This window comes from Numenius arquata, chromosome 13, assembly GCF_964106895.1.
Source record: "Numenius arquata chromosome 13, bNumArq3.hap1.1, whole genome shotgun sequence".
Classification (NCBI taxonomy): Eukaryota; Metazoa; Chordata; class Aves; order Charadriiformes; family Scolopacidae; genus Numenius; species Numenius arquata.
This window is the reverse complement of record NC_133588.1, coordinates 17704806-17721248: the sequence shown is the minus strand read 5'-3', so window position 1 is coordinate 17721248 and position 16443 is coordinate 17704806. Positions and strand designations below refer to the sequence as shown.

Below are 16443 nucleotides of genomic sequence, written 5' to 3'. Positions count from 1 at the left end.
ACGCATTTGCATACAATATATTTTTCCTATTTCTCTCACATGATAAAAAGTCCTTAAAATGACACATGAGCAATCTCAAAACATTGCTGTGTTACATGTGGTAGAATATTCAGTTGTTCAAAGATTTTGACTCATACACTTACTGCATGATATTAGCATTTTTTAAAGATTTCATTAACTGTCTACTCTAAAAATTGCATTAAGAAATATGTAACATTTGCAAGAAACAACTCGGATCCCACTTCTGCTTATGGAGCTAAACCTGAATTGGTATATCAGAGGTACGTGAAAAGATTATTTTCTTGGTGGAAACAGGAAACAGTTTCTAGCATTTTCCTTCATGGCACTTCCTAATTTATTGTAGTGGTTATTTCCTACTGTTGACCAAGCTGCTCCTGTTTGATTCTTTCAGATCACTGTATTTAACTAGATTTTTCAGGTGTTAAAACTTTTGGTTTAGATGCTCAATTCTTTGGGGCAGGATCTGCTGCTTCCTGTAGGTCTGTAGAGTATTGGCTTCTCAAGTCTCTTTTGCTGTGCATTTCAGCGACATTACATGTGATTCCATATATAAAACAAACTAGCAAAACAAACAATAGACTTCTAGGTTAGTTTTAGAGTGTGAAATACATCAGTTGCCGTTTACTTCAGAAAGAAATTGTCTATATGAGTATATAAATGCACATAGGTGTTCATATAAATTTATGGAAACTAATGTAAACCAAACCAAAAGTCTCTCAGATTTGTGCTTGCCCTGTATGCTGGTGTGCCAGCTTACATGCTTGAAGTTCCTGGAGGGTTAGTATTATAGACTGGTACGGCCTATTTTGAGTGCATGCACACAAGAGAGTAGTCATATGATTGAAATTTAAGCATTCACATTAGCTGGCTAATTTAATTTGGATTCCTCTCTGGTCAACCGAGAAAGAAGGATGCCATGAGAGGACAATTGTGCCTTCCTCCCTTAGATAGAGCAGAAAGCTGGTGCAACTAGGTATCTAATTTAGCCGGTTGAGCCTGAAACTGAGTTGTATGAGTAACCCTCTTTTCCTTCTTCCTTACCTTAATCATCATAAACAAGATCATGGCAGCATCACAGTATTTCACTACTTAGAGTCAAATAAATTACAGCTGGGAAAGACAAATTACCCTATTAGTTAATCTTCCTGTCTTTCTAGGGTTTTCCCTTAGAATACATTATCTAGCATCCTGTGCAACAGAGTGAACTCTTCAGTGAGGAGGATTCTCTTATTTCCCTTGGGGAGCTATTCCTCCTTGTACAATTTCTCATTGTAAGGAAGCTTTTGTTGTTGTTTTTCTCTTTGCAGAAGATTAAGTGAAGTCTTGTATCTATCTATGTATTTGTATGGTTCTCATCACCCACGTATCAGTATTACATCCGTAAAGTACACAAATTTTCTTTCTCATTTCTCCCTCTAGAAGTGGCTGTATACAGGATATAGAGGATTCAACGTATAGATACAGTAGAATACATTCCGGCCTTCCTGTCTCTCTAGCACGTCAAGCACAAGTTGCCCATTTTTCCTTTAGTGGACCATTCTGGCCCATATTTCTACCCCTTTCCACTGCTTAGGGTGTCAACTTCCACCTCCATTAATTTTTCGCCACTGAAAGGGGTCCACTGGACACTTAAATAGCCAATACTTAAAAAGTATTTTTCAAATGCTTTCCTTTAAGTGTGGGAAGATCTCCTGAAAAACCCCCACGAGACCTCTGTCATCTGTCCTCAAGGCAGTCCTTGAAACCCCTCCTTGATGCCTAGTTCCCGATCTACGTATCGGGCTTTTAGAGCTTTGGCAGTAAAGTAACTATTAATAATATTAAAAATACATTCAAGTACTGATGTAGAAGGTAGGAGTGAAATAGTGTACGATCTGCAAAAGAACCCTAAACCACTCATATAACAAACCCACACAGATGTGTGTATATCTGCATCCACACCAAGCTGTGCAATTTAAAATACCGATGATAACGTTTTCTGTGTGTATTTTGCATAGGTTAGCAAGTTCTGAAGTGCATTACACAGATTTCTGTACCACATATGTTTTCTTTATTTGGCTAGTGTAATCTCTAATTCTGAGATTTTGTTTAGAAATGGTCTCCTGTAGAATAATACAGGATGATAAGGCTTAAAACTATGGTTTTGTATTTAAAAAAAAATCAGCAACAATGAAAAACAAATAAGAGTAAGTTTCTTCAGCTTTTGAGGCAGTAATGATTTACATGTCAAGAAGTTATACAGGTCTTTATGAGATTATTGCAGTTTTATTCAATAAAAAATAGTTACCATGACAACAACTGTCATGCTACCTGAGAGATTATAGCAAAGAAGGACAGGGAAGAAAAGGCTTCATTTTGGAAAGAATGCTTGTCTGACCTGCTGAATGCAAACAATGCTTTGCTTTGACCACTGCTGACTGCGGCTACTATCAGCCAAACTCCAAATCGAGCTGGAGGTTCTGAAGCACAGTGATCCTCTTAGAAAAACAAAACAGTTGGTAAATAAGGGTAGGTCTTTTTTCATGCAAATATACTCTTAATGCCTTGTCAGATTGGTAATCAGATCTGCTGAAGGTTTGGGAGGAGTAGGAGAGAAAGAGAGACCAAAAAGGGCATCAGAAAAGCAATAAAACCCAGAAGTCCTTGGGAGAATGATCAAAAATGGTCCCACCAGGTTGCATTATGGTCACATTTTTTTATTTTTACCAGCCATTACAATCTTTCAACAAAATGGTTGCTTCACTGAATATGGATTCATGTAAATTTCTGGCACCAGCTATGCGTTACCTCCTCTAGAACACACAAGTTTGATTTTTTTATTTTTTACTTTTTTTTCCAGTATGCACACTTCACTGCCACGCCAAAAAATCTGCTTTGCTTTTGCCTCTGGCAGCATATGCATTTTTCTTTCTGACTAATGTGCAGAATCTGTACCCTGACTTGCACATAAAAACACAGCCAGAACAACAGAAGAGCAGTAGCTGAGCACACACATCTTATTTTTATGATGGCTTTTAATCTTAGTTTGCCAGCAAACACAGGCTTTCTTACCTAGCCATATAAAAATACTTTTATTGTTAATTGCGTCTCTGATTGCTAGCCTGTTGCAAAGAGAAACTGGGAAACCTGACACTAACAGAGTAAAACAATCAGCAATGGTTAATGGCTAAATCACATTAGAAGTGTTCATTAATTAAAATCTCTCGAATCTCTTTGCAGTCCATATTTAATCTCAGGGTCATTAGCATTGCAAAAGTGTACCTTAGGAAAAAAAATGCAGAAAGTTTTTTAAGTGAACATCTTAAAATTTGCCTCATCTACCAAAAAAATTGGTTTTGTTTTATATAAGGCAATATGAGGTACATAAAGAAAAAAAGAAACAGTGATTATGTTGTTGGGCCAGATTATATAAAACTGCTGTATTATTGTAATTAGGACAACAGTGACTTGGACTATAATAGTGGCTTTCTTGTAAAAATGGCACCATTTCAAATTTCTGGTCTCTTGCTAAATGAGTTTGTTGTAGCATTGACAAAGAAACAAACACAAGCCAAATGCAGTCAAAATTAAACACAAACAGAAACCTTAGCTGTTTATTTGCAGGGTAGAACCCAGAATGTTATTTTTCAGAGCATTTACTTAAAAAATGCTCTTGCCTGCATTCTCACTGCTTTTTCGATGCAAAATTTTTATCTTTAAAACTTTAAGCACATTAGGCATGTAAAAAATATTTACGTACATGTGGTTTCTAACTGCACTGTCTGTACTGGAGTAAAATCCTACTTAAATATTGATAATCCAAAGCTCTAGACCAAAGCAGGGAGAGTTCTGCTGCATTCGGGAGATTGCCTAAATAACTGCCATGGTGGCTGCGGGTTCCTTTCTTCTGCATTACTCTTCGCCCTCAAAAGTCTCCCAGTTCTTCAAATCTTATGCTTCATTGAAAAGTGCTCTATAGTTGCCCTTTAGTAGGTTGCTACTTCTTCTGGACCCTGAGCATCTTCCAGTGGAACCAGAGCAGCTCTGATGTGGCAACATCCTCTGCAGCTGCAGAGGGGACAGAGTCTGCTCCTTTATGTGCTTCTTATTGCCAGAATGAACATATTAATGTGGCAGGTTTCACACCTGCAGAAGATTTCATTCCAGGCATAAAACAAAAAAATTCAAATTAAAGATGATAAAATTTAAACTATGTAAAAGCTTAACTAATTTCAATAGTGGAAGTAATTTCTTTAATTTCTGTTTCCTGATTGCTTACATCTTTCATAAACAATTTTCATCAATAAGATTGCTGGGAGTAAAATACTGAATTTGACAGACCTTCTCAGAACTGTGTATGACGGTCGGAAATGAAGTGCTGAGTGGCAGAGACTGGCAGGGTAAGAAATTGATTTCTAGGAGCTGGGAGAGTATTTTATTTTTCCATTCCCTTCATTAGTTTTATTAAGTGAGATTATAGTCACACTTCAAGCGACCTGTAAGGGAAAGAAACAGAAGGACGTGCCGTTTTCCCCCTCCTTTTCTGTATATAAATTGTGAATGGGCATAATGACTGTTACGTATGTATTTCTAGTGTATGTATAATTTTCAGATAAATTTGGGACCTCAGTAACTGATTAAATTATTTTATATCACAAGAAAAAAAATCTTGAGAGCTGAGCATCAGGCTTGAAGTAATGTTAGACAGTGATTGCCTCTTTTTATTAAGGCGTATTCAACTTTAATGTGTAATGAACACTTGGGATAAAGGATGCGTTTATCAAAGAATCAGCAGACCCATTTAAGTTTTGAAATCTTGAAATAAATATCTGTAGAAGTCTTCAGGAATTCTCAAGTGAAATAAGAAAAGAATAGACGTATATCAAATCTTTCTAAACAAGCAATGTAATTATTTCTGAAGTCCTTTGAAATGAGAGCCAGCTAGGCAAATCAAACACAATCTCAAAGAAGTCAACAGTTTCACTTCTTTATTTTCCTTTGTGTATAAAGTATATTGTGGAAACAAAATGGAACAGCCTGGATAAAATACTCTTACAAAATTTTTCAGTGTTCTGTGATGAGCCTTATCTTATTCCAGCCCTGTGTGATGTTCTGCACAAACCTCTTGTGTCTTAGAAGGTTACAAAACAAAAGTTTTATGGCAGCAGCCACTCCCGCAGCAACCTTGTACATCACCTGCTATCGCTGTCTGAGTCCAGCTGAAGAAAGCCCTGACCCCTACGATCATGTTTGGTCTCACGCGTGGGACCGCAGCTGTGAGTCGTGGGAAACGGTTGTGCTGGGATGGCGGGGCTGTAGCCGCAATTCTGCGGTGCAGCGTGGCTGGGAGATTGCTTTCTGTGGGAGCAACAAAATAGAGAACGTGTAACCGGCGTATGAGTTACAGAAGGCAAGGCAACAAAACTTAAATACGTGAGACTACTCTAACAGCTACATCTTTTCATGCTTTGTGACTACTGTGGGCAAGCCACAAAGGGTCCTTTTGTTCCTCTGTTCCCGCAACATTCCAAACTCAAGCTTCCTGCATACTTCCTTGTCATTGTTCCCTATTTCATTTATTTTTTGTAGCATATGCCGTGGCCTCTGAGTGTGCCCCATGGTTGCTTCCTTGTTATGTTTTTATTCTCCTGTACGCGGAGGAGGTCATTCAGGGTATCATCTACAGGCTGAGGCTGCTGTACTTGCTACAAGGCTGGGGACCACGTTTGTGTCATATATCCCCTTTATCATTTTCACTCAAAGCTACTAGGCATTGTCTGGTAGTATCTGGGTATACAGCAAAATTTGTAATTGGTCAGACAACAAATTTCCCATGGTAATTGCTTACAAACCAGCTATCAAGTTGAGGATAAAGTCCATTTCTCATGCCTGGTGGCAGGTTTAAGATTATTATATCAAAGGTTAGGTATAAGATCACCTTCCAACATCAAAACCAGTTAGGCTTCAAAACATGTACAGTTGACGTGCTTTATAAGAACAGGTTCAGCGAGCGTCTGTCAAAGATAGATGCAACATAATATTCATCAGCATCGTGTTCCTCTTCCATGTGGTGCACATCAGCTGCAGCCGTGTAGATTCTTCTGGGCCCTGCTGAGCAGCAGGAGAGGCTGGTGGGGCACTTCCCTGCCAGATGGGGCCATGGCAGAGCTCGCATGACTGCTAGCTGATCTTCCTGCCTCTGTTGATGTTCTCTACCTGTAAGAATGGATAAATGCATACCAGTAGCCAAAATAATTGACCAGCACAAGCCATGGGCATTTTTTTTTCTCCAATGTGATGTATTTCTGCAACCCACATTCCCTTCCATGGGAATTTTCCCATTATTCCCGTGCAGCAGACCCTCCACAACTTCAAGCGCCACAGAGCTTCCACTCTGTGAATGAGGTGTTGTCCATCCCTGTAGACGTTCCCAAATCCTTCCAGCCCTATAGCTTGCCCTGATCCTCAGAGTGACCAGGTGGACAACCCTGAACTGGAAGCTTCTGGGTGTTATGCAAATTAGCTCTAAATATGGAAATATTTCTCCAAATAATTTGCATATATTGTAATGCAGAAAACTGCCCAAAGCGATGGCAGTGATGTGCCATAGAGAAAAAGAAGAAAAAGAGGGCACAATCCAAAGAGATGCCAAAGGGATCTCTTCCCCCTTTAGTTTCCTGTTCCTGTGCTGAAGCATTGTGTCATTTTGGTTCAGCAGCACACGGAGCGTGAGAGGGAAGAGGAGGCGAATTTTATTGGCATATCCAGAAAAGGGGTATTATGGTGGGTGCTACAATTCTTTTCCTTTCTGAACATAAGAAGCGTAATTCAGCCCTTAACCTCTCTCCTACTCTTGTTTTCTCTCCCGCTGTAGATACTGGCTTTATTGTTAGCCTAATTAATGTCATCATTATATTTTTAAGTCATCCAAAAAAGCCCTCTCTGCAGCAAGCTTAATGTAACCTACTGAATTTCATTCAATTTTGCTTCTTACAGAAATGGAAAGTGCTGTGTTGCCTAAGAAATAAAAAGGGTAATTTCCTTAATTTTTTTCTTCCATATTTTGGACGGAGTATGGAATTTATAACTCTGGCTAGACAATGGCCCCTCAGTGGCAGAGACTCGTTTCAGAGACAATAGATGTTGTCCTGACTCTGTCACTGTGGCCACATCAAGCCGTTATTATGGCTGCAAGCCAAGAAAAGAGAAAAGAGCCCTTTTTATTATTGCTTTTCTATGCAGTCTCTGTAACTTGGCAAGGTTCTTTCAAATGTGATTTTGCAAATCTTAAATGCAACATATTATATTGTATTATTAACCTTGTATTTCATATCCCTTTGATATGATTCCTTTGCAAATGCTTGAAGTCTACACAGATCTATCAGGTAGCTTTAAATGCATTCTACAAAGAAACCTTAAATAATACAGCTGCTAAAAAGGTTTTTCTTTTACCCAGAAATTCAGTCTGCTGGCATATATCATGTTGAAGGAAAATGTTTTGTGTTTGTGTTCCACAAGTAATATTTTGTTACTGATGTTTTTTCTTTTATTACCGTCATACACCTCACAAATTTCTTTAGAGTTTCAAGGAAATTATTTTTTGTTTCAAATTATTTTTTTGAGTAAGTTATGCACATTTCTAGTAAGAGTGTAAATGTTAATTGTATATATTCTTTTTATTTAGGTACCTTTGTAACTAAAGTCACAGCTACAGATGCAGATGATCCAGTTTATGGAAATAGCGCCAAGCTGGTTTACAGCATTCTGGAAGGACAGCCTTACTTTTCTATTGAGCCACACACAGGTAGGTGACTCTGAATGTGAGTCCCTGGGGTATATTTACACGAGTGACCTTGTCTCTTACGTTGTATAATAAACTTAAACAAGGAGCGTAAGTAGATGTCTGTCAGTATTACTGGGTTGTGACACATCTCACTTGTATTCCATCGGAGTCTGATCGTGTGAGAAGACAAAGAAAAATCTGTATTAATGATAATGCAAGTAATGATGATGCTAATATTACAGAAGTCACTGAAGCAAAACTGAAGGCGGTGGAAATGCCGTGTGACTGCTAACTGATTAGGGATTGAAAGACTTGGCCTGAGGAATTTAATGAGCATCATGTAATTTTCAATATGAGACTATAGTACTTCCAGTTAAAGAAAGTACAGTTTGACTTGGGAATTTTAGTGACTATATTGGGTGTTTTCATTAAAAATTATTTTTCTTTCTTGATTGGATGGATTGGGGGAAAGAAAGAACACGACACTCATTATTGGTATGAAGTTTTTTTAGTATGTGTTTAAGATGACTTCATTTCTCTGTGGGTTTGAAGTCTTGAAAGTCATCTGAAAGAAGTGCCTATAAATCCATTTCCTCTTGTTTTCTGTACATATATCGTACTCACAGGAAATTCATTTAGTTACAGCTGAGAAATGTTTTTTTAAGGTGATTTGATATTATTTCTTATATTCTTTCAGCTGTTACTAGAAGTTGTTTTGAATCCCTGTGAGTCAAGCAGCTGTGATCTCTTCAGGAGAACAAAACTGTAACTCATTTTAAAACATGCAAAACCCCACCTGAATTTATATGACCATAAAGGAGTAAAGCAGGAGTAGAAATTCTTGCCCTCATGCAGAGTAGCAAAATTATTAAATAAATACTAGAGAAATTATTAAAGGATGCTTTTGATGGATCAAGTGTGCTAAGTTTTCTCACCAGCATTAGACAGAGTACTCTTAGACTCTTCAAAGTCTCGAAGTTCTTTAATTCTTTCTGGTGAGAATGCATGGGAAAAGTATTTACTTAAACTTGTAGGGAGTTTAGGTAAATAGCGTAGGTTGATAAAAAATAATAGATTATTGGATTAATACATTAAAGTGTTTACTTCTGGCTGAAGGACAGCTATTGTAAGTGTGAAAACAGTCTCTGGGAGGTGATTCAGTATTTTATGTTATGCTATATGTAAAGTAGAGTTTTACAAAGAGTAACATTAACACAGCACGATGGAAGAACAGTAGCTTGTTTCAAAAATAAGTATGTCAAGAGGGTGTTATTAGCCAAGCCCCTTAGTTAATGCTGGCTGATTTTTTACAAGTCATGTGGAAATATAACTGTGAACAGGCCCCTGACCATCAAGTATCAAAACGTATGACTTGGTTTTCTTTAACATTACAGATCATTGTGTGTGGTAATGACTTGAGTTAGCTCTCTTAATTGGAGGGGCATTAGCTGTAGGCTCTTTCTCAGTTTCTACTAGGGAAAGTTAGTGCTTTAGCAGGGGAGCTGGAAAGTGTATTCCCCACTTACACAGAAGATTTTTCACTTTCACACAAAATTAGCCTGAAAGAATTATCCCAAATGTAAAAAAATGTTTAATTTTACTCGTTTATTATTTGTATTGCATTAAAACTTTATGATTAATCCAATGAAATAACTGTTCATCTCCTAGGGAAGTGGTTTCCATTATCATGAAAGCCAGAGTAAACTCTAAAGCTTTTTGGTGAACCTGAGAATCATGGTTTTTCTCCTTTTTCACTAGTATTAAATTCCCCCTCCTTGATTTCCAGTTACAAATCTTCCTTTGCGTAGCAATTCAGTTACCTTGAAAATGACGTGTTAGTTTCTAAAGGGAATTTAATCATAAAGAATTCAACTGTGGCTTTGCCACAGTCCCTGAGTAAGTGGCTTCATATTATAGAGCTGCTTCTGAATGAGTAAGTGGTTTCAGATTCTGTATTTTTCTAGATCTATGGAGGACATCAGTTACAACCATTACAACTGAATGAGTTTATGTACTCAGGCCATCCTCTTGTTCCTTTTCCATCTCTATGTAGTTGCCTTCATCTGTAGCGTAGCTACCACACTCCTTTTGCAGCCACCCACCAAATAGTCTGTTAAATCCGGAGTTGTTTCTATGATATTAGTTGGATCTATCCATTGCTTGTGACGTTTTAAAATCTGAACAATTTGTTCTTGTGTCTAATGTGTCTTCATTCACTTAGAGAAATCTTAGTCATACTGAATGTCAAATTGTGTAGAGCCCTCCAGCGTACATTTGTTTAGAATATGTAAACAACAAATATACATAAAAGTCTAGTCATTTAGTAAAGCAGATGCAGGTAGTCATGTAGAAACTGCGGCCGTATGTTATACAGGGTGAAAAAGATTGCTCTGAAACCCAGCAGCCTTATAGTTGAGGTTCTTCTGAAGAGAAGTGTTGATTTGAGAAAATGTAAGGAACTAGGCAGCAGATTTTCTTGGAAATACCAGAATTTTGGAGCAAGGGTATGATAATCTATTACTTACCAGAGGGAGTTTTATGGGTTGTTGATTGTTTGTTTACCCAACCGTAGCAATGTGGACCTTCACAACTAGTATTTGTTTCCTCGCATTCACTAGGCCGGGAAAACACATTCGCTTAGACATTTGTATGTTCTTGGGAACCCCAGTGGAAGTTTTCATGTGGGAAGATGTTTGGGTACCGTCGCAACAGCGCACAAATTAAAGCAGAACAGCCAGATTCAGTAGTGTCTTATCCAAAACAAATCAAACCTGAAGGTGATCCTTCAAGAGTGATGGAAGTTTTAGAGTTTGAGGATTTTGCGGGGGGAGAGGGAGCGGGAGAACCTGTGTATAGCTATATTTTCTCTCTGGTTACATGTCATTAGTGCCCCTGTTAAGTTGAAAGCCTTTGCAACTTGTTTGAAACAGAATTGTTTCTGAACACAGATATTGTGTCTAGATTAGTGTCTTTCCCAAAGTGGAATCACTCTTTTAAGAAATGAACTATGTTAAAGTGATCCATTTAAGAGTGTAAGTATTTTCTGTCATTCACAGGAGTGTATCAAGTGTTATCAAAAGTATAGCTACTTAGAGCTGATCTGTGTACTATTTTTTTAAATAGACTGGCCTTTTATTAGCTTTGTTTATTAGAAATTCAGACTAGATTTAGATCTGTGCAGCTCCCAGCAGATAGGCTGTACTGCATGGCATATTTTCCGTTTCCTGGCTCAGACCAAAGATTGTCTGACTTTGCTGCTTTGTTGTAATGGCACAGAGAGCTGGCCATCAGGGATAATCCCGATTCCTCTCCCTTCTGTAGTACTCCAAACAAAAAGATGGAGCAAAGGTGTGGGCTGTGGCTTTATGCCTGCAATAGAAGGGGTGGCTACACCTGAGTTTAAACCTGAGGAGAGCAGTTGCTTACTCTTCAGCTTATTTGTTCCTACTAACTTAACCAGGTGTAGTCCTTTTCTGAATCACACTCTTGGTTGAAACTCTGACGTTACTCTCCACCTCCTTGCTGAAACAATTCTATAATGCTGGGTGCACAGAAGTAAGTACTGGTAAGTGACCCATAAAACAATAATTTTCCATTATGTTAGATGAAAAATGCATATACTTCTGCAGGTCTACTTCACAAATTCTTCTGTATGAGTTATAGACACATGAAAGAAGGTAATTCAGGAGTTATTTTTCACTCAGTGCTCTGAATATGGCTTAGGGTAAATACTTTTTTGATGGCTTGTTCTGAATATTTTTCACTTTTTATTGGTGAATTTTAACGTGACCACTGGTTTAATGGATAAAGAGTAAACATAAATAATATATTATAAAGTTTCAGATTTTCTCTGAGAGGCTAAATTTACAATGTGTTGACATCAGATTAGTAACAAAACTCACAGTGAACTGAAATATATTCCATAAATCATTATTGTTACATCTGATTAACTGACGCCAGTGTGTATAATTTATAAAGGTATACAAGTTGTATGTATTCTCTCATAATCCAAATACTGACAATCAAAATGCTGGGGAAAGGAGTTCCTTAAGACTGCCAAAAGTAGCTAAAGCACCCTTCTCACTTTTAAGCTTTTTCAAGGATATTAAAGCATGACTGTCAGCTTTAAAATAAGAATATCATAATGGAACGTAATACGAAGTGACACTGTGTTCTACAATATAGGAATGGCAGAGAAAATACTTTTTCAGCTGTGTCTGACTTATTTACATTTCACATGAACTTAAATAATGTCACTCCTACACATACCTGAAATATAGCTACATGAACAAAGCAAATTATGCAAAACGCCCTACTGCACTGGAAAACATACTGTATTGTTCAAGCATAAACCCTTACTATATCTGAAAAACAATAGCTTTTAAACCCTGCCATCTTGGATATAGTCGTTTGGTACAAAGCCAACGTTCAAGTTAGTAAAGCTGAGATGAACAGAAGAGTCAGGAGACCTAGAAAAGTAAAGACTCTCCTAATGTGGATATTTCTTCGGAGAGTGAATAATGGATTATTTTTTTTCTATACCTAGCTGTAATTTCCAGGTGATAGTGCATGTGCTTTAATCAACAGAACTTTTAATGATTTGGTATATGGCCCTCTCTGGAGCACGGTGTTGAACCCTGTGGTTCTGAAATTGGAACATAAATGAGTAGGGCTAGGAGGAATACTCAAGAAGAATGGGGAACTGCTGGAGAGGGTACAGCAAAGGGCTACAAAGATGATGAGGGGACTAGAACATCTCTCTTATGAGGAGAGGCTGAAGGACTTGGGTCTTTTTAGTCTAGAGAAGAGAAGACTGAGGGGGGATCTGATCAATGCCTACAAATACTTAAAGGGTGGGCGTCAGGAGGATGGGGCCGGTCTTTTTCAGTGGTGCCCAGTGACAGGACAAAAGGTAATGGGCACAAACTGGAACATAAGAAGTTCCATCTAAACATGAGGAGGAACTTTTTTACTTTGAGGGTGGCAGAGCCCTGGAACAGGCTGCCCAGAGAGATGGTGGAGTCTCCTTCTCTGGAGACATTCAAACCCCACCTGGACATGTTCCTGTGCAACTTGCTCTGGGTGGACCTGCTTTGGCAGGCGGGGTGGACTAGATGATCTCCAGAGGTCCCTTCCAACCCCATATCATTCTGTGATTCTGTGAACGAAAGCAGCATTCAGCAGAAGTCAGGTTTGAATCTTTTATTTTAACTTGCAGCCTTTATTATCCCCCTCCATCTAGACCTTGAAATAACAGTCCAGCAGAATAAAAACAAGGGAGGCAGCCAGAGGAGAAATGACAGCAACTTTTGAGTTACAGACATTTTTATGATATTACAGGCTATTCCTTCTATCTGGTTATTTGTTAAAGTCCGGTTTATTAGTAACGGTACGTATCACTGATAGCACAAGCTGCCCTCAGAATATTGCATGTAGTACTGATGAGACCCATCATCATAAAAAAGACTACTGAAATACTAAAGAAAGTTCAAAGCAGGGTAGCTAAGGTGAGAAGAATATTACTTATACTGAAAGATTGATTGAACTTAATTTGTATAAACTGGATAAGAGGTGATTAAAGGAGGATATGAAATCACTGCACAAATATTTGAGAGGTGTTAATAAAAGAGAGGCACGGGGACTGTTTCTGTAATTACTCATGACAAAATGACAAGGTAGCATTTTCAAACCAGAGAGAGATGGGGAAACAGTTTTGGTACAGGAAGTAATCTGCAACTGTAAGGGGAAAGTAATGAGCTGCTAGAAATGGAACTAACTCATGTTCAACAGAGCCTGTCTAAATAGTTCAGTTTCTAAATAGTTTAGATTTTAAACCCTCATGGGATTATTGTAGAGAACGAATTTGTTCGACATTAGTCAGAGCCTGGGTTAAGCTGCTGCTTTCTAGTTTATGTTATTAACTAGCGCTGCTGTGATATCCTTGCCAATTGCCACAGATTGAAAGTTAGCTATCTTTTAACTGAAACCAGTTTAAGAACTGGGATGGGTAGGTGTTGTTCTGTCTCAGCAAGCGAGGAGGAGGCAGGTCCGTGCAGCCCGGAGAGCAGCACTCCCAAGGGAGCAGGATCGGCTCCAGTACTGGAAGGGTTTCTGGAGTTTATTTGTGGTCGCCTCCATTACAGCACCTTCAGCTCTGTCTTGACAGCATTTGATGCACTTAGGCCCAATGCTGAAAATAGAGTCTATTTTCAAACTAGTATAAGCCTTTTCTTGTCATTGTGTACTAAGTACGCCACGCAACCTTAGGAGTTGCGTTAAGGTGTTTGTACAGAGATTCTTTGGTGATTCTGAGAGTTGTCTTGGTGACAGCCCATTAGCAGAGAGAGTTGTACTGACAAACCGCTGGTGCAGCAGACCCGAGGGTCAGTCCTGCAGTTCTTGCTTTTTACTTAGAAGCATAAGGTGCAACTGTTATGGATAAGGTATGTAGGATTGGGTCCTTCAGTAGCAGCGAGAGCTGTCTTTTCTGATTAATAAAGGAAATATAAAATCACTGCAGAGACGTTTGAAAACAGTTACGATGGTCTGTAGTTGGTAAAGATGAGTGGCTTAAGATCAAGACAGATTGGCATTTGAAAAAAAAGTGATTTCTGCTTCTAGAGTTTATCTAATAATAGTAGTAACAAAAAAGCTGATACCACACATTTCTTGCATTCAGAGCAATGCCTCTATCATTTCTGAAAGCTAGTGAGGTAGTTAGCACTTCACCGTTTTCCTCATGCTGAGTAGGAAAACGGTGGCTACGTATCTAAATAATGTTGTGCTGAGACTGAGTTAGAGAAATTTGAACTACACAGCTAGATTTGGAAGGCATCTGAAAAAGAATCTAAGGCTACTTTCTGTAAAGTGTCTAGTATAATTATAGGTATTAGAGGATCATTACAAATAAAATCCTAAGGAAGCAAGGTCATAAATGCAGTGCAGAATGTTTATTTACTGCATTCATTCTCAGTTGGAGAGAGGGTGATCCTTTCACTGTGCCAGTGACACCTGCTCCCAGGGAAAAGGGGTTGGCTGGTACATAGAGATGAAGGCTTTTTACTTATACTATAAAACCCAGATACATGTTTGTCTGAATTAAAAAGGCAGTATTATAAGAGGTGTTATCCAGTCATATCTTATAGGATACTCTTTAAACAGAATCCATACAGTGAAAGGTAGGTAGTGTTAATTTATGCACAATGGCAAACTTGCAAGGTCTATTCATAATGAAAGCAAGATCAGAAAAGATAAAAAATGAAGTAATATGGGCTGAAAAAGAAAATACAATAGATTGTAGGTTACACAAGGAACAGGAAAATTTATAAAACAATAATCAATCTTCATCTCACAGTTTAACAGGAAGGCAGGCAGTGCCATCTTCCCCATACAATTTTAGAAAATAAACATGGTAATAAAATCTGTGCACTGTTAGCTTCTCTCTTAGAAATACAAAAATGGCACAGAAGCACTACATGTAAAATGGTACAGCATTGTATTCCATTCCTCACTTAGTGATTATTTTTACTGTTGCTAATGTCTTTGATCTGAAATACATCTACAGCTGAATGTAGTTCAGACAGGTTCTGTAACAATTTTTCTAGAAAGTTAGCCAACTTTGCTAGAGACTGCAGATATTTTTCTTGTCTTGCTAAAGCAAAAATCCTAAGGCATTAGAACTAAATAAGAAATTAGAATATTTGTGGATAATTTTTATTTTAAAAATTATGATTTTTATGAAGGGTAAATTGAATTAGAAATAATGGATTGCTATGCCTGTGTAACATCAAAGTACTAGAACTTTTTTCATTCTCAAGAGAGTTAGTCATGATCTATTAATTTTTTAGGAATTGTGGTATGGGTTTTCCACAGATCTCCAAGTGAACCTTTTCTATGGGCTGCTAAAGCATCACTGAAGTCAGTGTGCTTCATGGGAATACGAAGAATGGATCTCAAGGCTCCCTGAAGAAATCACAAGATTGAATTTTCAGGAGTTTTGGTCCTAAATGACTGCTATATTTAATAAGAATCTCCACCAAGATTTTAGCACAGAAGGAAGATCAAAGCAATTACTTAGCTCTTCCAAAACGAAGAAGGGCAAGTTCCAAAGTACGCAAGTTGAAATAGCAGGAAGTCTTCATCAAAATGTGTGAGATGAATGAGGTGCTTAAGAAAGGCTTTTCAGGGCCAGATTCCAATTCTGCGTAGTGCTTGCTTGGTTTTGTTCCATGTTCTCAATTACCATTATGTGTAGTTTTATAGCATAAAGAGATCCTTAAAAAAATTGAGAGGAAAGTAAAAAGTGAAAACCAAATCCCTATTTCTATTGTTCCTTTTGCTTCTCTCCTTTCTCTTCATCAGCTCTAGCCTCTGACACATTGCTTCTTTTCCCCTGATCTTTTTCGGTGCGAGACAGTGTATATTCTTCCAAATAGGTTTTTGAAAGTAGTCCACAGGGGTGCATTTTAACCGATTCAAGTTGTGAGGCAGATTGTGCAAATTGCTCTGTGTGTGCATTTAGGACCACTGTAAAAGTAAACCCCATTTTGCAGCTGTTTTATTTGCTATTGAGCAGTGTGACACCAATAGCTGTTTAGGAAAAGCAACTCAGCCAAAAAATAAAAAAAAAAAAGGCACTTGCAATATTGGGGGTGTTTTCA

General features: G+C 38.0%; 1 protein-coding gene across 2 annotated transcripts in view; it reads left to right on the top strand.

Moving 5' to 3' along the window:
* The window catches only part of CDH8 (cadherin 8), a 130728-nt gene that overhangs the window by 47273 nt on the left and 67012 nt on the right, over window positions 1–16443 (top strand). For both annotated transcript variants that reach the window (XM_074157952.1, XM_074157951.1), the window contains exon 4: window positions 7685–7804. In XM_074157952.1, the coding sequence (XP_074014053.1) occupies window positions 7685–7804 (120 nt within the window). The remainder of the gene's footprint in view (window positions 1–7684; window positions 7805–16443) is intronic.